General features: G+C 42.0%; 1 protein-coding gene across 1 annotated transcript in view; it reads left to right on the top strand.

Annotated features, from left to right (window-relative positions):
- PCP4 (Purkinje cell protein 4) overlaps positions 1-27,565 on the top strand; it is a 47,853-nt gene that overhangs the window by 10,768 nt on the left and 9,520 nt on the right. The window contains exon 2 of the mRNA XM_035115802.3: positions 10,641-10,692. Within this exon, the coding sequence (XP_034971693.1) occupies positions 10,641-10,692 (52 nt within the window). The remainder of the gene's footprint in view (positions 1-10,640; positions 10,693-27,565) is intronic.

The raw sequence follows: 27,565 nt of genomic DNA, 5'->3' as shown, positions 1-27,565 counted from the left end.
CCGAGGACCTTGCAACCAAAAAATGTACAAGAAGGGAAGGAATATAAGGGGTGGATGTTATATTTAGCAAGATTTTAGTCCTCTTATACTCTTTAGTAGTACAACCAATCAACATAATTTGTTATTTGGCTTCCTCAGGCCTATAAGTCATAGCTCATCAGCCCCTTTCACAGAAAGGGTGAAGCACACATCCCATTGTGGTCAATGAACAAATGATTTTTTTAAAATAAATAAATCAATTGAACCTAATGGAATTGGATTGCATTCAAGGACTCAAGAGAAGGAAATATTGGCAGCCACATGACTTGCCCACCGGGCTCTCACCTATGCCATTTGAGATTCACCGGCCAATCTGAGGAAAATGCAGAGAAAAAGACACTGGAATCTATGGCTGGAGAAGAAAAGCCATTATAAGATAAAGAGTCAACAGAAGAGGAAATGAGGTGAACAAAAGGAGAGAGAACAGCCAGCAAGGGCAAAATGAATATATGTCTCAAAACCTATTAATTGAAGCAGTAAATAATAATATTACCGTAATCATCTATAGTCTGGTTCCATGAACCACTGTATGGATAGGATCAGCGATACAGATCTCCATGATTGTAAAAGGTGTCATTTTTGTCCTCTTGCATCATCGCTGAGAGCCATGCCAAGCACCAGTACAATTATGCCAGAGCAAGGAGTTTGAAAAGGAGAGAGGCATGAAAACTTAGGGTCAAGTTGTTGGTGCTGACCCCACGTCCAATGGGCCAAGAAGCTATGAACACTGGTACAACCTGTCATCATGTTCTCCTGTCCAGTAGAAGGGAATCTAATAAATGTGTGATAGAGGAATACGTATTTGACAGCAGTGAAGGAACATAGCTTAGTGACTGAGCATATGGTCTCCGTGCAGAAGGTCGGAAGTTTAATCCCTGGTATCTCCAGTTAACAGATAGCAGGGGATGTGGAAGACCTCTTGCCTTTAGACCTGGGAGTGCAAGTGCTAGGAAGGACTGATCTAGATGGACAAATTAAGCGGCTTTGTCATGCTGGCCACATGACCTGGAAGCTATACGCCGGCTCCCTCGGCCAATAATGCAAGATGAGCGCACAACCCCAGAGTCGGTCACGACTGGACCTAACGGTCAGGGGTCCCTTTACCTTTTTACTACAAGATATTTTTCCACAACCCATTTGCCCCATGTGAGGTGTAACTTTAGCTGCCATGGAGCAAACGGCTTTGAGCAGTGTAGCCATTAATCCGCTTCACAGAACCTTCAGAATCCTTCAATAAAATATGCAAGTCATTCATTAATGAAATATGATAATGAATCCATTTGATAGCAGAAGGCTGAGGCTAGTCTGATCCATTGGTTCCCCTTTTCAGCAACTCCCAAGAGCCACCATTTATCATGCCCAAAGTCTTGAGAATCAGCAGAAGCAAGAGCATCCATGTGCTGGTCGTTTTGCACCTTGGTAAATGGTAACCAAGGGGTAAGAAACAGGACAATTGAATTCATAATACATGTATATGCAGATCAGGATCCTGATGGATGAGGAAAGATGGGCAACACAAAATAATAGTCCGTGCCAGGCCTTGATGATCACAATCCCCTTGCCATGTTTCCTTCCTTTCCTGTGACATAAATTTCAGGAGGTTGAGACAATGTACCAAGCCAAACAATAGTATCTCATTCTGGCACAGCTGTATATAAAGGTTCTCAGCACTCCCAAGAATGGACAAAACAAGTCAAATTCTCTGGGGAATTACAGCCCCTTTTATTTCCACACATTAGCACAAGGCAGGTTGAAAGCCAGCGGCAATCCTTCTCTGTGGAGTTCCTTTACATAAGGATTTTTCTGGTGCCATAAGGGCCAGCCGTGCTTGCTGTACACCATCTCCTTCAGCAGCCTTTTGCGCATGAAGCATTCCCAAAGGGAAAATGGCTGACATGCGCTTGCTTTCCTGAAGTATCTGATGGATGGCAATAATCCATCAGAGCTCAGTGTAGCTTGCTGAAGTCCTGAGGCAAATAAGATGTTCCTTTGGCTGCACTGGCAGTCAGGCAGTAACAGACGTGGCATGTGGCCAGCTTTTCAGCTTCTTCCGCTTAGAGAGTTTCTGTGTGTCCTGGATGGCAGATCCTGAGGGCTTATGAAGAAACGAAATGGTGTAAAGTTATGACTTTTCAAAGCTAATGCCCATCGATGTGGCTGAACGAGTCACATTGCTGCTTCCAAATGTAATCTTCCGAAAGCAATTTCTTTGGAAACTCCTAGTACTCAGGGAAAACCATGAGACAAAACTGTTTTAGATCGTGGCGCAAATGCAAAGCAACAAAAATATTCCTTATACAGAGGACCTCTGTAAGGCAGCCTTCCACAACCTGGTTCCCTCCATATATTGTTAGACTACAATTCCCATCACAATGTCTGGGGCTGATGTTTGCTGGAGCCCAACAGCATTTGGAGATCACTAAGTCGGGGAAGGCTGCTGTGTCAGGTAATCATATTTCAGTCTTCAGAGCGGATTAAAGTCTGTTTTAATAATGGCGGGATCAATATGTCCAAATATGAAGCGATTTGTTGGGGGCAAGCTTTGGCCATTAATAATTGTGCTGTCCCTTGAAGGCAGCCTTTAACAGAATTACAGCTGGATGAGCTTTCTGGGAAATTAGATCTTCTTGTAATCTCTCTCTTTCCTCTCTGTTTTCAGGCAAGTTCAAATCTCCCCTGTTGTTGAAAACTTTCTTTCCTTCCAAATACCATCACTTCCCCATCTCTCCCCCCCCCCCCAACGCCTGAGGCATGCAATCTGCACCAGCTGCCTTCCTTTGATAGCTCCAGCATGGTTTTGTGTAAGCATTTCTTCTCGGCTGCCTGCCTGTATCTTGTGAACAAAGTGGACCTACCTACCTCACAGGGCTGTTGCAATGCCAAACAAGAGAAACTACAAAGAACTTTGCCAGTTATAAGTCGCATATAATGATCCATACTTGGCTCTTCCTGATCCAATATAAGTACTCCTGTTGCCTTCAACTCACTTATCTTATGGAGGGGAGGTGCATATCATGGTTTAAGGCACTGCTCCTGTCCCCAACCTCCACACACCTGACATAGTATATCATGGACATCTGAAGAACCGCTACATGATTGGGGTGGTTGTGGTATGGCTGGTTCCTAATCATGTCAAACTCCTGCTGCTCATGCATAGGGATTCCTCTTCAGACATCTGCATTTGCAGTGCGGACATGGGAAGCCAAGGCTAGATTGATCTCATGACACTGGGTGTGGAGCCAGCAGCATGGCCATGTGGCCTTGAGGGCAGGGCCAGTGGCTTTGTGTGAGTTCCCTATGTGCAAAAAAACCCCCACACGAACAGGGTTCAAGTAAACAGAATAAAGGAAGAGGACTGGGAATAGTTTTTAAAATCTGGCCATTCCCTGTTTAGATCAAACAATGTTATGGGTCCCTTTAGAGCATTTGTCTTGTTGCTCTTTCACACTTCGTTTAGGATAGATACTACACACCTTCCCTTATTAAAAATGGGTAAACTTAATCAGCCATCCGCTTTGTGGAGAAGGAAAGGAGAAGCTAGCCACACTTTGATACAGATGAATATGCTATTTACAGAAATGTACATAAAACCAAGACTCTGATAATGCAAGCATTACTAATACTGCTATCCCATTGAAGCACATGGAATTACTCATGTTAGGTAAAGGTTACACGTGTAGATGAATGTTTAAAAATCAAAACCACACTCCATCAGAGAGGAAAAAATATCAAAGGATTACTGTTTTAAAGGCTTCACAGTAACAGAATTTTACATTCTTTGCAGCTGCTTTCAAAATGAATTTCAAACATCGTGTTAATTCCCACACCAGAAATATTTCTGATTACAATATCCTTGAAGAAATATCTGCCAAAGTATATGTCTAGTTCAAGATATGCTAATACAACGTATATTAAAGAGTGTAGAGTTGGTGTGACTCATGCAGCTCACATTTGATTTTAGTGTAAAAACCCACCTTTTGGGGGAAATATATCTTGATTTTGAAGCTAACTAGAGGGTTTTTCCATTTTTTGTTTTGCAAGGTTGTGCAGGAATAAACTACCCTCAGCAAATGCCCACAAAAAAATGAAAATTATCCATTTACCCCTAACTGTTTTAAAGGTTACCATTTATAGAAGTTGATCTCAAAGCCTTGCAAATGTAACTCGTTTGTCCTGGTTTATCAGAGGGCTCCAAAAATAGTTAACTGTAATTGAATTAAATGTAAAAATAAATTAAGGATGGCATACTTATATTACCCAATATGGCCACTTCAAACTAAGTGGATAATTTTTAAAACAATCTCTATGGTTTAGGCTGAAAGAAGCACAGCTTGTACCAGATGCAGCAATGGAAGTGTGCATAGGGACGGATGAATCTGTCAATTTCAGTTTCTCTTCTCATTTCTATAGCTGGTTGCAATTGCATGAAAACACACCAGCATTTTAGTATGCTTTCCCCTTAGTATACATATTTTTAATGCAATTTTCTTCAATATGCAGAATTTTGCAAGCACTCTAAATAGAATGTATTTCTCTTGCTGTTTTCACTGATGTGTGCATTTTAATGCATACTTTCGTCTAATATATATGCATTTTTCTACAATTTTTTTTGGCTGGAAAACTATCACATAATTGGAGAGGTGCATATGTTGAAACATAGCTGCACCTCAGCTTGCATGTTTGTTTCAGGAAGTGGAAATTAGGAAACTTTGCGTTAAAATGTGAACAAAATCAAATTACACCATAGCAGGGCTTTTATGCTGTTTCAGGATAAGGCTGTCAGTGACTCCGAGCCATGGTGGCTATGTTCTTTCTTCACTGTTTGTGGCAGTGCTTATTTTGCTCTTATGGGGCTTCCACTAAGCCCTATACCCCTTGGAGGGTGTATCTTCAGTACAGGATTGTTCCCTAAAATGGAGTTTCCTATTCTTTTTCTCTGGAAAACTTGGTGGTGGTGTAAAAGGGTGGGAGACAATGGAGAACAACCATTGTTGACAAACTTTTTCTAAAAGGCACATTTGCATGCTGTCCAACGCCTACTCTCTATTGGCTGAAAATTGTTTAATCTGTATCTAGACTAGACCATAATGTATGGACAACAACTAGCAGTTTTAGAAGAGAATAAAAATCAATACCAAACAAGAGTGGTTCCCTTTTAAATAATGCAGTCAGGATCAGTCCATTCCTCTCTGCGCGCACACAGGCACACGCACACCCTCACACAAACACACACAGATAATCTTTTTCAAAACTTACAAGAGATTTATAATCAGAAGAATACCACCTTAAATAATTAAGTTTACAGAGATTACATATTGAATCCATTTCCCTTGATATTTGCAAGTGCTCCTAATGCTTCTATATCAGTTTGATCTGACTAATAATTGTCATTATTGACATCCATTAAATGAACGGGAGCTGTAGCTCAGTTAGAGCACATGCTTTGCATGTACAAAATCCTAGATTCAGTCCCTTGCATCTCCAAGTAGGTCTGGTAAGGATTCTTTTCTGAAACCTTGGCAAGCCAGTCTCATTGTAGACCCTTCCTCAGCCTGGTGACCTTCAGACCTACAGCTCCAATGAGCACTTGAACTCAGTTGGGATTTTATTATGAATTAAATACATGCTTAAATGTCACAGAATAAGAAATGTTAGAAATGATAACAGAATAGGAGTTTATCATAGTGATTCCTACTTGGAATCAGGGGCAGAGGAAGGGGGATGCAGAGGGGGTGGTTGTGCCCTGGGTGTCACCACTGAGGGGGGTGACAAAATGCTAGGCAGCACTCACTGGGGGGCCTGCAGCACACCCGAGCCATTCATCTCTCCTGGGAGTGACATGGTGGTTTTGGTGCCTGCAGGCTCCGAGCTGCTCCAAACGGTCCGCTTGCCACCTCCTCCCCAGCTGTAGGGTGGCTGAGTGGGAGGAGGCAGGCAGACTCCTCGGAGGCCCCGCAGAGCGTCCTGCCCTGGCTGGCCCCACCTCGTGGGCGGCTGGCCACACTGCCCCAGGCTCCTGATCGGCTTGGAATGGTTATTTTTTTCTACAGAATAAAAATGTAAGAATGTCATTGCATAGCTCCCACCGCCATGTGTAGTGCCACTTTACAATATGGGATTTGCATGAAGTCATGGAGGGGGGAAGGGGAGCAAAAGCGAAGGCGGGTTGTGCAACAGCAGTGGTCATGACATGGGTGTGAGAATGGAGAGATGTTGAGAAGGGAAAGGTGATGGTTTAAAACAACAACAGAATTTTGAGCAAAAGCAGGGATGGAGGAAACTGAGAGGAAACGGGTGTCTTAAACAACAGCAGAGCTTTGAGTAAAGTACTATGGAATATTTGAGGATGCCACATCTTTTATCTCTCTCACATGAAGTAGCTGAGGAATGGAAGAGGGAGAAGTCTGAGTACAGTGAGAAGAGGGAGACACTGAAAAGGGGGGGAAGATATAGATAGGAAAAAGAGGTGATTTTAAAGAATGGCAGATGTTTGAGTAGAGCTAATAGGAAGCAACATTGGGGAGAGAGACAGTTTAAAACAAGGCTTGAGTACAGTGAGAAGGAAGTTTGGAAAGGCTCTGTTGTGTTAGCTTTTTGGTGTTCTGTGTTGTACCCATCTCTGGTTTTTTCCCTCCTTATTAAAACTGGTTTGTTTTTGGTTTTTGTTTAAAGCAACCATTCAGTATCTTCCTAGCCCTGCTTTCTTCGAATGTCTGCTGTTGTTTAAAACAGCCATTCCCCGCCTCCGCCCCGTGTCCTTCTCTTCTTGCTGTACTTAAACTTTCCCCTCTTCTTTTCATCAGCTGCCTCATGCAAGAGAAATAAAGGATGTGGTATCATGCACTGTCTTCAACATCAAGTTCCAGATTCAATGTAGTAATTTAGAACATTTTTTTTATTAACAAGGAAACTCACATACTGTATATGTACTATAGCTATCAACTGGACTTAACCTTCTGCAACTGAGCCAAGGTAACAGGCTTGTCTTAAGAGTCTATTCATAATAAAGATACAGTAACATCTATCATCATGGGGCGTGCACACAAAGGAGGCTGCAGAATAAAAGAAAGGAAAAGACATGGAAATGGGGGGTGGCCTGTGTGCAAGAGAGAGTGATAATGGTGTTTGTGTGCAAAGAGGGCTGCAGAATAGGAGAGAGGAGACAGTATGGAAATGGGTGTGATCTGTATGCAAGGGAGATTTGAGAAAAATGAGGATGGGGAGAAAAGGAATGAAGGTGAAAATGAGGGTTTAAAGGGGGATTCTATATGGCTAGGAATTCCCCTTTGATTTTGATTTCTACCCTGAAGATTGCATCATCTTGGTGTCAAAAAGTATGGGTTGCACAAGAAGACATATGCTTTATCAGCGTACAGTTTGACCAGCCATGTAGCTTTCATTCCCCTTTCCCTTCCCTATAAAGACAAATTCAAAGTGAGTTTGGTTTTCCCTGCCACTTTTAATGATGTGCCTTTGATGTTCTGCAAAACCACTGCCTTAAACATTTATATAGCCCCAAGCAGTCATAAGCTGTGTTTCCTCCTACGCTCCATAGCGACAAAATTGTTTATCCACTTTAATGTATAATCATTACGGTTCTCCACTCATGCTCATTTCAGCTCTTATATCACATCTGCTGGAGGTACTGGAACACAATTATACCTTCGTCCTCTGATGGATACTTGGTAGTATTTGCTGAGAAACTTTGGGGGATGATACACTTGGGACTATTGGCATTCAACCATTTTGACAAGAATTCCACCAGTCAAATGCACAGAATGAGAAAATAGTACCACATTAGCATACTCTGCAGCATTTATTATATTACGTTACATTACATTGCATTTTTGTCCAGCTTTTCAGCTAAACATTTTATCCAAAATAGCTCACATCAGTACAGCATTGATGAAAGAGAGAGAAGGGAAAGTGAGTGTTCTCTGGATTATGTCAGATTTCCTTGGGCTCCCTGAATTCTCCAAACCTTTGCTCACCCCCTGCAAAGGAACAATTTATCCCAAGAGCTCCTCTCCAGAGGGTGGACTTTTGCCTATCACCACCAGTTTCCCCCAGGGCAAATCCTCTCCTCAGGAGGGCTCACCAGACATCAACCTTGATGTCATTCTGGCTCCAGATTTTCCCCTCCCTTGAGCTTTAAAATCTTCTGCAAATTGCTTTTATGCAGCTTTACAATTTATTATTTTATTTTCTACTGTTTTTTTATATCTTGTGGTGTTCAAATGTTGTTGTTTGCATTTCATTTACTGTTAATTTAACTTTTGTTAAACTACCCTGGAAGCCTTTTGGAAGGGGAGTGTAGCAATTCCTTAAAGAAAAGCAATAAGTACTAAAACTGGGGACACTAAGATTCTCCTCTGTGTTATTTCTTTCCTTATACATTGGCATGGCAATGTGTGGCATGAAGTCATCACACTTAGCTTTTCTCTTACTAGACCACAATGACATCATCTTTAGAACATTGGAAGATCATAGTACTGACAGGATTAAATGGGAAGCCTACATGAGTAAGAACTCAGTTGGTAGGCTCTTAATCTCAGAGTTGTGGGTTCAAGCCCTATGATGGGCAACAGATTCTTGCATTCCAGGCAGTTGAACTAAATGACCTTTGTGGTCCCTTTCATCTCTGCAATTCTATGATTGCACATCAGGCTAGTCACTGCAGAACCTCCCCCTCCCATTATGTAGAAGGCAATGAAACCAGCAACATGGACATGATGGAGAGGGCAGGGCCAACAGGCTCATCACAACTCTCCCCTTCACACAACAGTAATCTGGGGGTGGGGGTGGGGATTACTTAAGAGGGTTGGACTGATTCCTACTTCATTGTCTTTGGAAGGTATTTGATTGATTTATTAAATTTATATACTGCCCTTCATCCAAAGATCTCAGGGCAGTTCACAAGATAAAAGCACAAAATAAATAGTTAGAAACAAAACAAGCCAATAGCCCCTCCTCTCACAAACACATTTCAAAGGCCATAGAATATTAATCAGCCAAAGGCCTGGTTGAAGAGGAACAGTTTTGCCTGGGACCTAAAGATGTATAATGAAATCACCAGACGAACCTCCCTGGGAAGAGCATTCCATAAATGGGGAGCCACTGCAGAAAAGGCCTGTTCTCGTGCTGTCTCCCTCTGGACCTCTCATGGAAGATGTACATGAAGAGGGGCAGAAGATAGCCACAAAGTCTGGGTCGGTTCATATGGGGAGAGGCGGTCCTTCAGGTATTGTGGTCCTGAGCTGTAGGTAATTCTGTGACTAGCCAGCAAAGTTCATATTTGTATTTAAAATGCCTTTCCACAACATTCTCTTACCCATTAATCACAATCGGTCTTCGAGTACACAAAAGGCTCAAAGGCAATTTATGATAATACTCATGATCAATGGCTTCATAAATATAGACTCAAGTGAGAGGCAAGTAATCGCCGAACTGGAAGTTTTGCTAAAGACTTTTGCCAGGAGGCTAGTAGCATTAACTATATTCTTACTCTGCCTTGCCTCCAAGGAGCTCATCTCTTCCCTTTTTATTCTCACAATAATCTGTGAGGTTCTGGTAGATTAGGCCGCAAAAGCATGACTGGTCCAAGGTCAGCCAGTGAGCTTCATATCTGAATGAGAATTTAAACTCAGGTCTTCCTGCTCTAAGTCCTGCACACTAACCACGTGACTAAACCATGCTGACTCTGAAATAGAACCCCCCTGCTGCACCAATGATACAGCATTTTAGACCCTGAAATGCAGTTGACATCTGAGCTTAAGCAAAAAAACTAATAACTGATGCGCTTGAAGGTGAAATAATGCCAAATTTGCTGAACAAATGCTGCTTCTTCTGAATAGCTCCATGTAGCTTTGATTGACAACTTGTGGTTTCTTTGCTGTTTGTAAATTCAATCCTTGTGTTTCTTCCCAGAGCAATGAATATCATGTAATGTCTCAGCAGACTTGTATCCCTTGCAAATATGAAATAAGTGCTCTGTGCATTTTGCAACTACTTGCATGCACTTTCCAGGATGCAATTGCATTTTGACTTTGGGGTGCTTAAATTGCTGCAATGCAGGATTTGCAGTTCAGCTGTGCATTGACTTCATTTTCAGTCTTCTGCTAGAATCACCGAGTTACTTTTGCCTTTTGCATGGCCAGTGTTAGATAAAAGATTTTAGAGTCCTGAAGAAAGTGGAAGGTGAAACCCGATGAGTAGAATGATTAAGAATTAAATGTATCCCTGTGGTGGTGAAGAGCACTGTGTGAATGCTTGGCAGGGGAGCCAACTTGAATAAAATATTGTGGGAGCCCTGGTAATCCCCGCCCTGCATAACTGAACACATGATGTGATGCATGCTCACCGTTTGAATGGCAATACCCATCAACTTTGCAGGGGTCCAGCCCCCTCAAATATTTTATTGTGGGTGACGAAGCCCCCACAGCTCCTAGGAGTTGGCTTCTATGATGCTTGATTCTGGCCGCACCCCACTGAAGCACACGCTGCTGACCATTTTTAATATGGGTAATGTGCCCCTCAGTCCCAAAATGTTCCCCGCACCTGGACCACCTGTAATCACCCCTTTATTTTCCTCTTTTACACAGAGACAAGGTGCTGGAGCAACAAATGGAAAAGACAAGACATCTGGTGAGAATGGTAAGACCTGATTGGATGATATATATCATTGTGGTAGACTCTTGTCTTTGGGATAAATTGAACAGCTAGTTAGTTGTGATGTGCAGGTAGATAAGGATCCATGCCTCATGTCCTTCACCAGCATTTGTATGTGGAATGTTGCATCGGGTGCCAGGAGGACCAAGTTTCTCTAAAGGCCTTTAGGATGAACAAATGTGACCTGCAATGAAACATTTCACTGTAGAGAGCTCTTGTTCAGGGTTCCAACCAGCATTTTCCAGCGTGCTTCACTGCATTTCCTTCACACCACTCAACTTTCCATCTCACTCCTGCCCCATAACAGTTGGTTCTCATGCCATGAATATGCTTAATCCTTATTGAGCTGTTATGGGGAATGCCTTCCTCTCATAAGATATTTTTTCTGCTAAATTGTTTTTTTGAACTTATGCAAACTTTGGACCCCACCCCGCACAGCCGCCCTCTTGTGTATGGATTGTGCTAAAGGTAAAGGTAAAGGGGCCCCTGACCATCAGGTCCAGTCGTGTCCGACTCTGGGTTGCGGCGCTCATCTCGCTCTATAGGCTGAGGGGAGCTGGTGTTTGTCCGCAGACAGCTTCCGGGTCAGGTGGCCAGCATGACAAAGCTGCTCCTGGCGAACCAGAGCAGCGCACGGAAATGCCGTTTACCTTCCCACCGGAGCGGTCCCTATTTATCTACTTGCACTTTGATGTGCTTTCGAACTGCTAGGTGGGCAGGAGCTGGGATCGAGCAACGGGAGCTCACCCCGTTGCAGGGATTCGAACTGCCAACCTTCTGATCAGCAAGCCCTAGACTCTGTGGTTTATCCCACAGCGCCACCTGGGTCCCTTATGGATTGTGCTATTTTGGTTATATAAGGATCTACAGTCAGAGAAAGAATTCACTGTCAGTATAATGGATTTGGTGAAGGGGATACGTGGTATGTTTCCTCAGGAGTTCTGCGTGACAACCCTGGAGACTTTTGCTGACCCAGGGCAGTAGGGCTGGCAAGGTTGGAGCAATGGGTTTCATGTATCTCAGATTCCGTACATGACTGTTGTTACACATCACAGTAGTTACAGCAAACCTGAAGCTTTTGAGTGTGCTTTTTAAAAATACAAACCATCAAACTGAGCTGCTCTGCATTTTCAGACTGACTCAGTACAAGATGCGCAAGAGTTATCTCCTGGTTTTACTTCCATAATAAGGCTGGATGACTTTCCTCGCAATGCTGTTTATATAACACGATCATGAAACATGATGTTCTTAATAAAATGAAACGATGCAGTTAAGTGAAAGAAGACAGAGCAATGTGCAGGTTTTGTGAAGCTTCTTACAAATGAAAAAGAAAAAAAGCTCATTGAAAGCAGCAGATTTTGCACCTGCGGGGAAGACTTTCACATCCCCAGGATAGCTAAGATATTCTGATCAGTTTCATTACCATCTTTGGCAAGCCTGGCCAAACATGTTTTTCAGGGTCCCTCCTTTCCTAGAAAATAACGACACTTAGCAAAGAAGTAGAGCACGTCTCCCGCATACCCATCTTCTTCTCACCCCCACAGTGATGTCACAAACATTACATTTTCCATAGCTCAGCATTCGTTGCCAATCACATCCCTTCCCACCAGCCTACATGCCTCTTCCATAATTTATAAGCTGTTACCATACAAGCAGTCTAGCATATTTTGCAAGTGGGAAATTGCAGCCGTGCCAATGCATACCAGCTTCGAAATACTCTTATCCTCCGCAAGTCTTCCCTCCCCAGCAAACAAAATTACAGTTCTGAGTTGTTGGTAGGGATGGGCTAATCTGTCTGGTTTGGTTTCTTTCACTTTCTGATTTTCCCCCATTGAAAATTCAGTTCAGCACATTTCTGGAGCAGTTTGGGAAATTTTCATTTTTTTTTTAAAGTCCTTATGAAAATTCATCAGCATTTTAGTGTGCATTTTTCCAAATATACACACACACCTCTCTATGCTGCTTTGCTGGATATGCACATTTTGGTTGGAGAGTGGCAGCACAAAATTTAGCAACATGCAAATTTGGAAGGATAGCTATGTAACATTTTGGGGGATGCAAATTTATATATTGATTTAGTTAAATAAATATAACCTGCACTTCAGTAAAGTATATCAAGGTAGCTTACAACATACAAAATCAAATCAAATCAGTATATAAATATCCACAAAATGCAATTAAAAGCATCAATAGGTCAGTTGAAAAGAAATTAATATTGTGGTGGCTCAAAATGTATATTCTCTTTAAAATGCAAACCAAACTGAATCTCTTCCCTGTTCCTAGTTGTTATGTTCACTTATTAGTATTATTTTTAAATTTAAAGTACTGGTGTGTTGTTTCCTCTGAGCATCAAAGCCCCCGTTGGATAACCGTGACTATGAGGATATAACAGTAAGAAGGATGCATGGTGGATCATCATTTCCCCTGCTTTCAAAGGAGCAGGCTAAGAAGAAAATAAGATAGAATTGCATCAGTTGCCTAGGAAAAGCAAATTTGTCTGGTGTTCCTAAGGTGGTAATGGAAGTCTTTTGAAAGAAACATGGTACATTTTATTTCCATCTTCTGCTATCTCAAGGCCAAGTACTTGATTCAAGGGGCAATCTATACCATAAAAAAATGGAAAAATCTCCACTTATGGGTGCATAGGGATGGGGCCGTCTTCATTCCCACTTCATCTGCACTGTAACACCTCATAGGAAATAAGGAAAGTGCCCCTGGAATCTGTTCCTACAGTCTCATGTCCAAAGTAGTACACGGACCTTACACATTGCCACTGCACACACTTAATTTACACTGATCTCAGTGTCGGCTGGGACATCAATGCCCACTATGTCAAGGATTGGTTGGACAATGAGGAGTGGTGGGAAGCACCAGCCAGGGAATCCCCAAGGGAGATCGCAGAGGAGAAAGGCTCAGAACCAGGGGGTTGGTGGTGAGACACTAAGGAGGAAGCTTGGGAAGAGATGCTGGATACTGAAGAGGCAACAGGGTTTAGTGAACAGGAAGAGCCCTATGCACTGTCAAGGGGAGTGCCTGATTTTAGGGAAGGAGCAAGTTTTCATAAATTGACAAACTACCCCTCGACTTCCCCACCCAATTTCAGCCAAATCATGCCCACCAAAAGTGGGTAAGGTAGCTGGCCTGTCAAGAATTCTTTCTGTAATGTGAGCACTGCCCATGGAGCATCATCACACGTAGGCATCTCCATTTGTTTTAGTGGAAGGGCAGGTCCACACAATAGTTACTTTTGTGTACACAGTGAGTGGCTTCTTTAGTTGAAGGGAGCAGGGAAGCCCTGATGAGTAGGGAAGCTCAGCGCTTTGAAGCCCTCACACACAAAAGGGACATATATATATATATATATATATATATATATATATATATATATATATATATATATGAATGTATTAATTAAAGATTTTCTCAAACAACAAAACATACAAAAATACAAAACACACAAAGAAAATTACAAAACATAAAAAAGAAAAAAACAAGAATACAAAAAAACCACAAAAATGCAAAAACAAAAATTCTAACTATAACCCTTATTTCCAATCTATTGACTTCCTCATTCCACCTCCTTCTGCGATTCTTTACATATCCTCCGTAGTAAACTCTAAATCTTATATAAATTCTAATTGTTACTTTAACTATACCTTAATTCTTTAATCTTTTATATCTTATCCTTTTATATTCTATCTAGATCTTACTTCTTAATTAAATTGTCCTTAACTTCTATCAATACTTATTTCACACCATTGTATTATCTACAACCTCTATTTTATCTCCCTCACTTCCTCTAATTCTAATCTATTATACGTTTATTCTTTAAATAAATTTTAAATTTCTTCCAATCTTCTTCCACTGCTACTTCACTTCGATCCCGGAGTCTCCCGGTCAGCTCAGACAGTTCCATAAATTCTATCAACTTCTTCTGCCATTCATCCACTGTTGGTAATTCTTCATTCTCCAATTCTTTGCAAGTAGAATTCTTGCTGCTGTTGTGGCATACAAAAAGAAAGTAACATCCTTCCTAGGTATTTCATCTCCCGTTATCCCAAGTAAGAAGGCCTCTGGTTTTTTAACAAAGGTGTTTTTCAACACTTTTTAAAAATTCATTATAAATCTTTTCCCAGAAGTCTCTCACTTGGGGGCACATCCACCACATGTGGAAGAAGGTTCCTTCTTGCTTTTTACATTTCCAGCATTTATTATCTTGTTTATGATAAATCTTTACTAGCAAGGGACTAGTATATTGTGGCAGTCTGGGTATCAAACTACAGAGAAAGTAGAACTTGCTCCTCACCATGTTTGGCTTAATATTAAACAAGTGGACTCTGCAACAAAATACTGTAGTATATACTCAGAAATCCTTCTCCTGGTCAGGTTTCCAACTTAGCCAGCCAGCCATACCCTCCTCCAGATTATTATAAAGGCCCAAGCAGTACAAGCCACTCCCTGTTTTCTTCTTTTTAAAATTGATATGTAATATTTAATGATTACTTAGTTGGATTCAACCCAACATTTCTAAATTTGTATTTATATACAGTATGTGAATTGTCATATAAGCATTTTATGGAAATTAGTGTCCTCATTTGTCCTCTTTTTTTGTCACACATTTCCTCATTTAGGGCAATTTATAAAGAGACATCCTATGCACTAATGGGCTGGCTTGGTATAAGGCAGCTCCCAGTGTTCCTAAAATAGAATTAGGATGAACTGATTCCCCCCCCCCCTTGGATTTTTCTTCTGTGATCTGTACCAAAGCATACTTTACTCATCTGGCTGACCTGCAGCTGAATATTTCATCAAATAGCTGTATATTTTCACTCCCATGGGCTTCTTTTACCAGCACCTCATTAAAAAGAAGTCTGCAAAGACATCTGCGTGGCAATGGTTGCACAGCCTGGCATGATCTCTCAGTGAGCTTTGCAGGAAGTTTTTGTTTCATGTATCATTTAAGATGTTCTACATTGATTCCATCAAAGCCCATCTCCTGCTCTAAACAAAGAATATGACACTAAGCACCTGTTACTTGACATAGCCTAAAACTGGTACTTTTCAAGATGAGTTGCCTGTAATGGAGGGATAATTTTAATCAAATGCAAGGAGTCTGCATAGAAAACCAAGGCCAATTAAATATTATTTTATTTCTAACTGACTGAAGAAACGTTATTTATCTGTACACACAACTGCATCCACCCAATTTATTGTCTGTATGAGATTTGTGTTGTGTTTCAAAGTACTTCTATGTGCACAAGCAAGGTTGGCAAGAGGAAGGCGAGACTGCAGCTCAGTGGCAATGTGTTGCAGGCAGAAGGTCCCAGGTTCAACCTCTGGTAGAGCTGGGAAATGCTCCTGCCTGAAAGCCCAAAGAGCTGCTGCCAATCAGAGTAGACATCTTGGAGCTAGATGGGCCAGTGTTCTTTCTCAGTATAAGGCCATTTTGCTATGTTCCTCGTATAAAGTTTCCCTTCTGAGTTATGTCCCCAGGGTCAAGGTCTTACCCACAAGTGGATAAAATATGAGGAGTACTCAACAGAACAAATGGTTAATTGATGGATTTATTTATTTATTTTTAAATGCCAAGAGGGGAAAAAAGGGAAAACTCATAAGAATTAGTGGTGGGTAGAGGAAGACAGCTGTCAGTTTCCTCATTTTGCCCATCTTCTCATGTCCCATACCCCTCCTCCACTTCCATTCACAAACTGTGTCTATGGAAGTGACTTGTACTGTTGTTGATATCACCAGGTCCCAGAAGTTTCTCAGGCATGTTGGTGGCAGGTTGTCCTTTGCTTAGAGGTTAGAGGGATCAGGATAGCATTTCCAAGCCTATCAATGACTACACAACAGTACCCTTTTGCGTTTCAGAGATGTGACCTACCTTTAGCCCAATCATGTATTTGGGAACCCCCTTCTTAGGTTTTCTCCTGTATATTTGGCTGCTGCTGCTCTTGCAACCCACGTTTGGTGAGGTTGCAATTTCAAAGACCAATGATTATTTTCCAAGTGCTGAAGGCTGACTAGTGAGAACTAGATCTCTTTATTATTGTGGGGTCAGGGAAGGAGCCTTTATAGTGTGCATGACACTCTACATCAGATAGGCTGGCTTATTGGTGTTTTTAGGCCTGTTACCGCTTAATTTTATTGGCTTGTGTCTGTAGTGAAGTGTTTTGTATTGTAATTGCATTTTGATTGTGCAAACATGCATACTTTATTCTGTTTTAATAATTTTCTTGTGTGCCACCCCTGAGAACGTTGGTAGTGGAGCAGCACAAAAATACTGTAACAAATAAATAAACAGCCCAAATTCATGTTGGGAATGGTTTAAGGCTGCCTCTGTTAGTTGGCCATCCCCAAGCTTCTGTAACTGATTGCTAATGGACACAACATGCAGGTAGGGTTGCCAGACTCAATAGAGGACAGGACCTCTGTGCCTTTAATTGCCTTGCTCTCTTTTGAGTCTGGAAACCTGAAAGAGAAACCAGCAGACTTGGAAATTAAACAAAGGGGCTGCTGGTTTCTCTTTAAGGTTTCCAGACTCAAAAGAGAGCAGGGCAATTAAAGGCACAGAAGTCCTGTCCTCTATTGAGTCTGGCAACCCTACATGCAGGATGTGGCAGGTCATTGCTTTAGTCTCTGAAAGCCAATAATGTGTTCTTATAATGCACCGCTAGGTTATCCAGCCCTTTATGCAACTCTAACCAGCCCCATAAACCCCAAATAGTCAACTTCCAATGATGGCGAAATTAGAGGGGAAAGAAACAGGCACACACTGCTCATCCTCATCACTTTAAAAATAGCAACACCATTTTTATTATAACTACATCACCCATTTCCTTTAATTTACAGTATGTTTTTCCTCCCCAAGATGATTTGGTTTGAGCAATGCTAAAAGCCTTTGAAACTGATGTCATTTTACCTGCTGATAATATGATAAGGTGTTAATCATCATAATCTTTGGAAGTCTTTTTGTGTGTGTTTCTAACGTGTGCAGCTAGCATAATACATTTAGCTTGATGCTCCAAAATTGCTATGTAATTTTCCATAATTGGAAGACTGCTTGAAAGAGTGGCAGAATTTAGAAAAGTGGGAAAGTCATAAATTTGGGCTAAAGATGTGTCTATTGTTACTTGCATTGTCTGGAAGAGAGATCCTGAAAAGGGCCCTATTGGAACAATCCACTTTGATATCAGTGGAGAGAAGGCATTTAGTCTGGCCTCCAGCGGAGTCCAGTCCTTTTCTGTTGTCCTAGATACAAGTAAGAAGGCAGCCTTTCATATTGTTTGTTTATTTGCCACCTTCACATTTCCCCCTTCCTTCAGTCTGCTCACAGCAGCATGCAAGACACTTCTTAAATGCTATTCAGACATCTTCCCTCCCACAATTACAACTGTGTGCACAGGGGAGTGGGACCCTGCCCCCTCTGTCACATCCACATCTCCACCTTCCAGCTGTTGGAGATGTTAGCACTGAAGCAAAGAGCCTGCTCTACTCTTGTGGGTTCCTCATGTTGTTAAGAACCCTGCATGGTCAGGGTTCTAAATTACTGGAACCCACATGCATAAAAGGTGTGAGGGTGTGATAGAAGTGTAGGGACAGCAATTTCAGCCCTTCCCAAAAAAACAATAGTAGTAGCATGAGTGAGACTGCCTGAGTGAGGCTACACAGAACTGTAGCCAATCATGAACCCCTTGCACATCGAGTGTATCTATATCTGCGAGAAGCCAAGTTACAGGGAACCAGGCAGAGGGCCTTCTCGGTAGTGGCACCCGCCCTGTGGAACGCCCTCCCACCAGATGTCACAAAGAAAACCGACTACCAGACTTTTAGAGGACATCTGAAGGCAGCCCTCTTTAGGGAAGCTTTTAATCTTTAAGAACTAGTTACAGGTAGGTAGCCGTGTTGGTCTGACGCAGTCAAAATAAAAATAAAAAATCCTTCCAGTAGCACCTTAGAGACCAACTAAGTTTGTCATAGGTATGAGCTTTCGTGTGCATGCACACTTCTTCAGATACACCTGAAGAAGTGTGCATGCACATGAAAGCTCATACCTATGACAAACTTAGTTGGTCTCTAAGGTGCTACTGGAAGGATTTTTTATTATTATTTTAATCTTTAAGAAATTAGTGTATTTTAATATTTCTGTTGGAAGCCGCCCAGAGTGGCTGGGGAAACCCAGCCAGATGGGTGGGGTATAAATAATAAAATTATTATTATTATTATTATTATTATTATTATTATTATTATTATCCTTTGGTAGAGGATGTTGGAACCAGAATAGCTCACATTCCCTAAAGTTAATATTTGAATTAGACCTACATAAGCAGGAGATCTTATATGTCTATGGTATGGTGGTGGAATTCATCCTTCGATTGCTTGTGTCTGTAACAAAAGTTCTTATGAATTTGAAATTTTGGGAAACTGACAATTTGAACCCATAATGTTGCATTTTTCAATAATCTCAATTTTAACTTAGAAACTCCTCAAGTATCCTCAAGGGATACTTTAAAAAACCTAATTCAGAGGTAGCCCTGTGATTGCCTTCAGATGTTGTTGGACTCCAATTCCTGTTAGCTCCACCTAGCATGGCCAGTGGTTGGGGGTGATGGGAGTTGTTGTCCAGAACATTTGGAGAGCACCAGGATGGGGAAGGCAACCTTATATAAGAATGCTGTTCTGCACTTGACAGTAAAACCTGATGGGGTGTGGTAATGGATGGATTTTGATTCATCTGTTGTAGATAAAATAGCAGAAATTTATGTGTGATATTGCAGATGTCAAAGAAATATATCCATTCATCCATTGCTCTGTGGAATTACTGGAACAACATTGCCTAGTTGAGAGAACGTTACATTACTGCTTTTGTTCCATGGAATGTTTCCATCAAGTATTAACATTTCGCTGCAAGAGCAGAATTAATGCAATGATACTTCAGTACTGACAAACTCCTTTTCTAGTGTTTTTGTTATCCTAAGCAATCCTGTCTCACAATCATGAGATGATTTACAGTTGGCCAGTTTGCCAAAAGCAGAACTTCACTTTAAGTGGTTCTATGCAGACAAAGAGAAGAAGCTTTGTTCCTTAAAGTATGACAGGATCTGATTTCTCCACCCCACCCCTTTTGGAAAATATAGTTAAAGGTTACATTTTTAAATGTTGAACAGGGTAGTAGTCAACCTGTGATTGGCTCCACCTCCTTGCTGAATGTTTGCTGGCACCCAGATTTGCCTTTTTGCATAATGTGTGAAATGTCAGATGCTAGTGAAGTTGCATGGGCTGGAGACAGAAACTGAGTTGAAATAGGTGTTTTCAATATAGCAACCAGACACAGTTAAGTTTGATACCAAGTAGATTGCAGAGTGCTGAGGCTCTCTACCCTATCACACTCCAAGGGAACTACCTTATGCTACAGTGATGGGAAACCTGTGGTCTTCTAGATGTTGTTGGACTCCAGCTCCCATCACTCCTTGTCATTATGGCTAACGGCCAGGAATCATGGGGAGTTGTAGAACAGCAGCTACATCTGGAGGGCCATAGGTTCTCCATCCCTATTACACCAGATCAGACTGTTTATGACAGGTGGCAATGGCTCTCTAGCACAGGTCTTTCAGGTTACCTGATCCTGTAAAATAAAAAACCTGGAGATGCTCTACCACTGAGCTGTGTCCCAACTGGGTATCCTGAAGAGGCAAGCAAATCCTCCAGCCTAATCTGGGCCTTTGGTTCTGCTGTGTTCACCCCAAAGCCTGCCTAGAGGATGCATAACATAAAATTCTAAGCTGAAATCATGACAGAGCTTGCTTACACCTCTAATGCGATTCAGCTGTGTGATCTTCATGCCACAGAGGTATTTCAGCTTGAATTAAGTCACCCCTTTTCTAACTAATTTTCATTATAGATCAGGTTTTCCTTGTCCTCCCACCTTGGATTTCCTCTCTTTTCAGTGGGACTCTTCCTGTTCCACATCTGTTTCACTCTGGCAAAATGTCACTGTTTCCCCTTTGAAAAATATTGGCCTACCAGTGCCCTGTGATGTCTCAGCCTCCCAAAGGTATTATATATCTTCCCCTTGCCCCAGTTTCTTTCTTTGCAAACCTGCTGACAGGGCCCAGGTTTCCTACTTTTCCTTCTCCCATCAAACCAAATTTCCCAGCTGCTGCCTGTGAATGAATTCAAATTCACCAGAGGACAGCTCAGACTAATAAAGGGATTTTCAAGAGTACTAATGGCATTCTGATGCCCAGGGGCATTTCTACATGGGGAAGCAAATCACATCAACTAGAGCGGTGAGTTTAATACAGACTGATGAATGCAAATGAATACACTTTGTGAATGCTCTCTTTAACATGTATTAGCGGGACTTTTCAGAGTTAAGCCACTTTGTGCCTCATGCATTTAAATTCTGCTAAGCAAACTCTTGTTGGATGGCAGGGGGAGGGGAGGGTGAAAATGTGCTAGCAAAACCCCAGTCAGATACATGCACACTATGTTATCTAATGTTGGGATTCCCAAACTGTGGACCACAAAGGACGGACATGTGCAACATTAAGCCACCATGTTGAAATGCATCTCTGTTTCTCATAGTGAGGTGATCCCGTAGACAGTTGCTCCCCTCCTCTTTATGGGCCGTGGGTCAGCTGGTCTAATGGCTTATGTACCCCTCTCACCATATGGGTTATTAACCTATTTGGACTATATCCAACAAATCTGAGGACCCACTGATTTTCCAGTAGACATTGGATAATTTTCTGCTATTCATGCTATTGGGAAAAGGGGCGGGGAGAAATCACAAGCAATGCCATCCCCCCTGCTTGTTGCTTTCTTAAAAACCAAATTTCTATACCCACATCCTGTAAATGTTTTACACTGAAGATCAGCATATAATACAACAAATAATAAATATGATTCTCCCTTGTCTAACCAGGATGGTGAGAATCACATGAGGTAGTTGTCTCACATTTTTCTATTTCTTGTTAACACCACTGGGCTGTAGAGAAGGTATGACACCAGTAACTGCACCAATTACCCAACCTTTCCTATCACTTCCTGTAGGAAGGGCCATGGCTTAGTGGTACAGCACATGTTTTGCATGTGAAAGGTGTCAGGTTTGATCCCCCTTCATCTCCAGGTGGGTCTGGTCTACATCCCTGCCTGAAAGCCAGGGGAACCACTGCCAGTCAAGGTAGTCAATACAGTGGTACCTCGACTTACGAACAACTCGACAACCGAATTTTTCAACTTACGAATGGGGCTAATGGCCACGCGCTTACGAATGTCTCGACATCCGAAAGGAAACCGTGGCGGTTTTAGATAGGGATTTTTCGACTTATGAATTTTTAGATAGGGTTGCTTCGACTTACAAATTTTTCTGTTTCCAATGCATTCCTATGGGAAATTGTGTTTCCAATTGCGTTTTTCGACTTTTTCGACCTATGAAGATACCTTCGGAACAGATTAAATTTGTAAGTCAAGGCACCACTGTACTAAGTTGTATGTGTCTATGGTCTGACTTGGTATAAGGCAGCAGGGGTGAACTTTGGTCTTTCAAATTCCAGCAGCACCCTACGTGAGTCCAAAATTCAGTGCCCCTCAGCTCTTGCCTTCTGTTCTGCTCAGTTCACCATGTCATAGTTGTGGCACCCTTCGGTGACCCCTACTGTGGTGTCCAGTGTGGCGAAACTAGCTGTGCTGCCCTAAATCTGCCTCTGAAGGCAGCTTTCTATATACAAATGTCAGTGGAGAGACGCATGGCCTTTGGGCTGGACTCAGTCTGACCCCTATGTTTTCCTCCCTTATGGTTTTGATTTGGGTTACTTTAAAATGAGGCTGCATTTTAAAATTTAAAATTTAAACTGTATTTTAACCCGTATTTTAATTAATTGTTTTTCTTTCTTTTATGTCTTATTGTAATTTTATTGGTGTCAGTCGCCCTGACCTCAGTTTTGACTGGGGAGGGCGGGGTAATAAATAAAAATTTATTATTATTATTATTATTATTGGAAACAGCCCCCAAGAATTGGATTCCAGCTCTGGTAATCAGTCCTGAGAAAGTAACAGAAGTGCAAAGGGACCAGAGATGTCCCTTCAGAAGAGAGAACTGCTCTTTACAGAGAAAATACCAGAAAGGGGTGACAGAATGTCATGGTTGTTGTACACTAGAAGCCCCCTCTCTAGGTACACAGAAGTATATTAATCTATAAACTGTATATCAAAGGGAGGAAATCCCAAATGGCCTGATGAGGGCTGGCTTCCAGGATCTGTGGAAGGTTGGGGAAAATTGAGCCATGGAACATAGTGGGTGTCTGTTGAAGTGTTTGTGTGGTGGGATTTAGAGCAGGGATGGGAATTGACCTGCAAGAGTCTCTATAAGTTTATAATATCCTGGAGTATTGGGGTCTTGAGAAGATGACTTCCATTCATTTCACAAATACAGAAAAGAAAGAAAAGTGCCTTTTTAAAAAAAAGAAGATACAGAAACCAAAACAAATTGCAAATGAAATTCAGTGTTCAATTGTTTCAGGCTGGAATCCACACAGCACAATTCTAGTTTAGCTCTGGGATTTACAGTCAGTGCATTGCGTATTTCTTGAACTTTTGCTGTCAGCAGAAGATTCCCACCACCAACTGCTTTTACAGTGGCCCAGATTATATTTTCTGCTGTGAAAGTTCTTGCCCTGTAACTAGTCTACCTAGTGCAGAGTTTTCCAAACTGTGTGTTGCGGCACGTTAGTGTGTCGGCTGCAGTGTGTAGGTGTGTTGCACTCCCTGCGCTCCTCCTGGAGCTGGAAAGGGTTAGTTTAATCTCTGGTTTGCTAGTAAAACTGAATTGCTATGTTGCAAAATGATGCATGTCCAAAAAGTGTGTCACCAACTTGAAAAGTTTGGAAAGCTCTGATCTAGCTTTTCTAAAGCCACGTGGCATATTAAGCTTTGAAATTAAGTGGAGAAAATAAGGCAAAAGACTTTGCAGCTGTGATATGGAGAATATAGCCTAGTTAATTCAACTACTGGGCTGGGAATCTCCACCATGCACCTAACACATACAACATATGAGATAGATGCTGTTACCTGTCTGCATGGATGACTGATTTCATACATGTGCCTTTGCACCAACCTCACCTGTTACATGGCAGAGGGGAAGGGAATGTATTTGATTCACCAAACAAAGAGATCCCTTCCTCTATTAAGTATCTGAATCAACTTTATATTTCTAGGAACCACAGGTTTCCTTGGTAGCCTTTCAGAGCAGCCTCAGTAAGAAGAGTAATAATAGTCATGGAATTGTAGAATTGGAAGATATCGCAAGGGTCATCTGGTCCAACCCCCGGCAATGCAGGAATCTTAACATGTGGTAATGATTGACAGTCTGCTTAAAAGAGGGCTTTCCACAATTACTGATATTCCCCTGGTATCTGCAGCCACTGACATGGTTTTTCTGGCAACGTCTAGAACATTCTCTTTGTGTGCAGGGTAATAGCTAGGCCCAGCCAGCACTAACTGAGTGTGCTCTAGAATCTGCTTCAGAACCACCAGAAAAGTGCAGGGGGGTTGCAGCACACACTTAGGGGGTCACTGGCAGGCATACAGTTGTCAATTTTTTTTTGTTCTCTGAGGGAAGGAAATCTGAAATCAACTGGATTAGATAAACACGTTTGGCTCTAAGAAATGGGTTCACCATCAGGCTGTCAGCTGAGAAAGCTTGGCCGATCGGTTTTAGTGACAAATTTGGCAAGCTCATAAATCCAGGCTGACTTTGAAATGTCTGTCGGAACTTAAACCCACATGAGGGGGAAATGTTGCAGAAAAGGTTATTAGGCATGAAGCCTATAAAATGCACAAAACAAGAAATTCTGGAAACCAGATTGCTTAAGGTAACTCTCATTTTAATGTTTGCCCATCATTATGATGGATGGTGTATCTGTGTATTTTTGTGGGGAAAGGATTTGTATACTGCCAGGACACCTAGGGTTGTAGTGTGTCTATGTGTGCTTTGCGCCAGAGCATAGCTATTTCGTACACAGTACAATGCCCCTCCACGCACACAGATGGAAAATCACGTCTGCCACTCAGTGAACACTTATTTGGGAACTGTGGCTGAATCCAGTGTCTGGGGATTGTATCTGGATAATACATATGCATCAGGTTCATACATTATGTTTACAGGAATATGCAAAGAATTTTATAAATACACTTTAAAATGTAATATGTAAAGGAGCCCTTAGGACTTATCCATTAGAGGAAATTTGCCTAATTTCCCCCTCTGTACCATTTTATTTCTCTTCCTATTTTTTGAAACTGACATGTTAATTTATTGAGTAGCTATTGTTCAACCAAGAGGGAAATCCTCACTCCCTGAACTCCATTAGATTTCCATATCAAGTTGACACCAGGCTTACTGCATTTTAATTGCAATTGTCAAAACTTTTGTTAAAACCATCCCTTCACATTCCTGATAACTCGGTTTTTAAAAAAGAGCTTGAAGGATGTACCAAGTCGAAATCTGCAAAGGAGTAGGGGAATCTATGGGTGGAATTGTCTAGTTCCACTTTGCAGAGCTTTGGCAGAGAGTGGAGTGAAGTCAATTTGCCAAAACTCCACAAGTGAACGTAGAAGCCAGAGGGGCCTCCATGACTCACTGCATTGAAGATCTTTGATGGAGAAAGGGATTGGCAAAACACTCTGGACTGGGATTCAAGGGGGTCTAGTGCGGGACAGGGGCCATAGTAGATCCTTGTCTCCTACGGAGGGATGAAAGACCAACCCCCCTGCTTTTCCCTGCACCAGAGGCCTGTTCACACCCCACATGCCTGCCTGCACCCCACCAGTTACACCCACTTGCAACAATCCTTCCCCCAGGGCCTCCTCCAGCCACCACATTCTCTTCAGGCCTGACCTAGCCCAGCTCCTTCTTGTTTTTGTGTGGCATGGTTGACTAGCCAGGTGGCTAGGGGTCCACCAGGCTGGAGAGTTGCAGCCTCCCATGGCAGGGATGGTGGCTTTGGTGATATCCCCATTGTCTTGCTCCCCCTTGAGCTGGCCTAGCTCCCCCCTCCCTGGACCCAGCTCAAGACTCTTCCCTCTTCCCCACACCCTGCGTTCTCTGACTCCCAGGAGTGGTAGCAAAGAAGGTGGTGGAGAAACGGGAGGGGTAAGAAAAGCAGGCAGCCTCAGTCAGCAACTCTCCCTTCCCCCTGCTTCCCCCAACGTGAAAACATTTCCAGTTAACATACCTCAACAAAAATGGGAATTCAGGACTCTGCATGACAATGTGAGAAGCTGTGATGGTTTAAAGGCTTTTGTGACGGTCCTGGCATTTTGGGGGCAGTTGGATACTATGCAACTGAGTCAACAGAGTTGCCTTGCTACTTTATGATTCCTGATAAGAGAGGGTCACTGATGTCAAGCATTGTCCTTACTCTGAATAGGCTTAATTTCCTCCTGCTGAACTCAGCAAATACCTAAATCTGATTGGCTACATAGGATTATTCCACTTTCATCTCCAATACATGGTCCTGATTAGGTGGGGAGGAATTGAGCAAAGCAACGACAACAAAAAAGGGAAAAGAGTAAGGGAGAGGCAATTAAGCAGCAGCAAAAGGTGAACACATGGTGGTCGATAGTAGCAATCACTGTGAAGAACACAGAATGGAGGATTTGGGGTTGCCCACCCTCCAAATCACTGTTTTCAAGCCAAAGGAAAACTGAATCTGGAGAATGTTTCGTTCAGCCTCAACATATTGTAAATTTCATGTGAAGAAAATGCCGCATGGAGCCTTTGGTATGGTGCCTGACCTTGCTCATGAATCTCAGCTGCTTAAAAAGGCTTGGAAAATTACATTATCCTATACCATCAGTGCTCACTCAATAAATACGGATAAAAAGGCAAGGCAAGAGAAATCCCACAGAGCTCAAGTATTGACTTCTAGCTTTGGCCCAGCAGTGTAACAACTCTCTCTAACTAATGAGAAAGCAGCTCAGAAGGACACGGCACCCTTTTTGATTCATGTGCTGGTCTTGCCAAGAGCTTATTAATTGTCATTGCCCCCCCCCTTGTGCTTCACAACAAATATTTTTGTGTGCACTTGCTGCCACGTGGGGAAAAGTAATTCCCCTTTATTGGAATCCTTATTTTGATTATCATGGCAACCCCCGAGTGGAAATGTAAGAAATATAGAAGAGAATAAAAGAGAAGCATGTCAATGTTGTGTAGCCAATCCACTGCTTTCAGAACAATGGTTCCACATATTCTGTTTCACAATAACAATTGTTTATCATCACAACGTGAGCAAAGCTTCAAATGTAACTTTTTAGTCAATAATGGTGGTACCAAGAAGAGTCTCAAGTATTTCCAAATTTAGCACAATGCCCTACTCATAAAACTGGTGTATGTGGAAGGGGAAAGGATCTCAGTAACAGTAATAACATGCCTTGGAGGGCAGATCTTAATAATTTTCCAATAAATCAGGATACAGGCTAGTTGGGGAAAACAACTGGGTATTGTTTTATACCCTGGAGTAGTGTCTACCCATGTGTCTACCCTAGAGTAGACATTATGGTAAAGTGATGCCTCCCTCACAAAAATAGAATAGGGAAGCAGAAGTCTTTGCCTGCCACTAGATGGCAAACCCCAACATGCCATTAAAAAACCCCCATTTTTTAAAATAAATACATCCTGCCTATCTTTTCTTTTTAAGAAAGAAACAATAATTTGTCCCATTCATTTGAAAGCTGTAACCATGGCATTAAAAGCACTGATGTAAGATAGGTTCCTATTTTATCATTATCATAATTATAGCAAATATGAGGCACAACTTGTATTTGGGATTTTTTTTAAAAAAACTGTAGGCTTTGCCTT

This window comes from Zootoca vivipara, chromosome 4, assembly GCF_965207765.1.
Source record: "Zootoca vivipara chromosome 4, rZooViv2.hap1.1, whole genome shotgun sequence".
NCBI lineage: Eukaryota > Metazoa > Chordata > Lepidosauria > Squamata > Lacertidae > Zootoca > Zootoca vivipara.
Note: the sequence above shows the minus strand (reverse complement) of the source record. Positions and strands in the feature narration are given on the sequence as shown.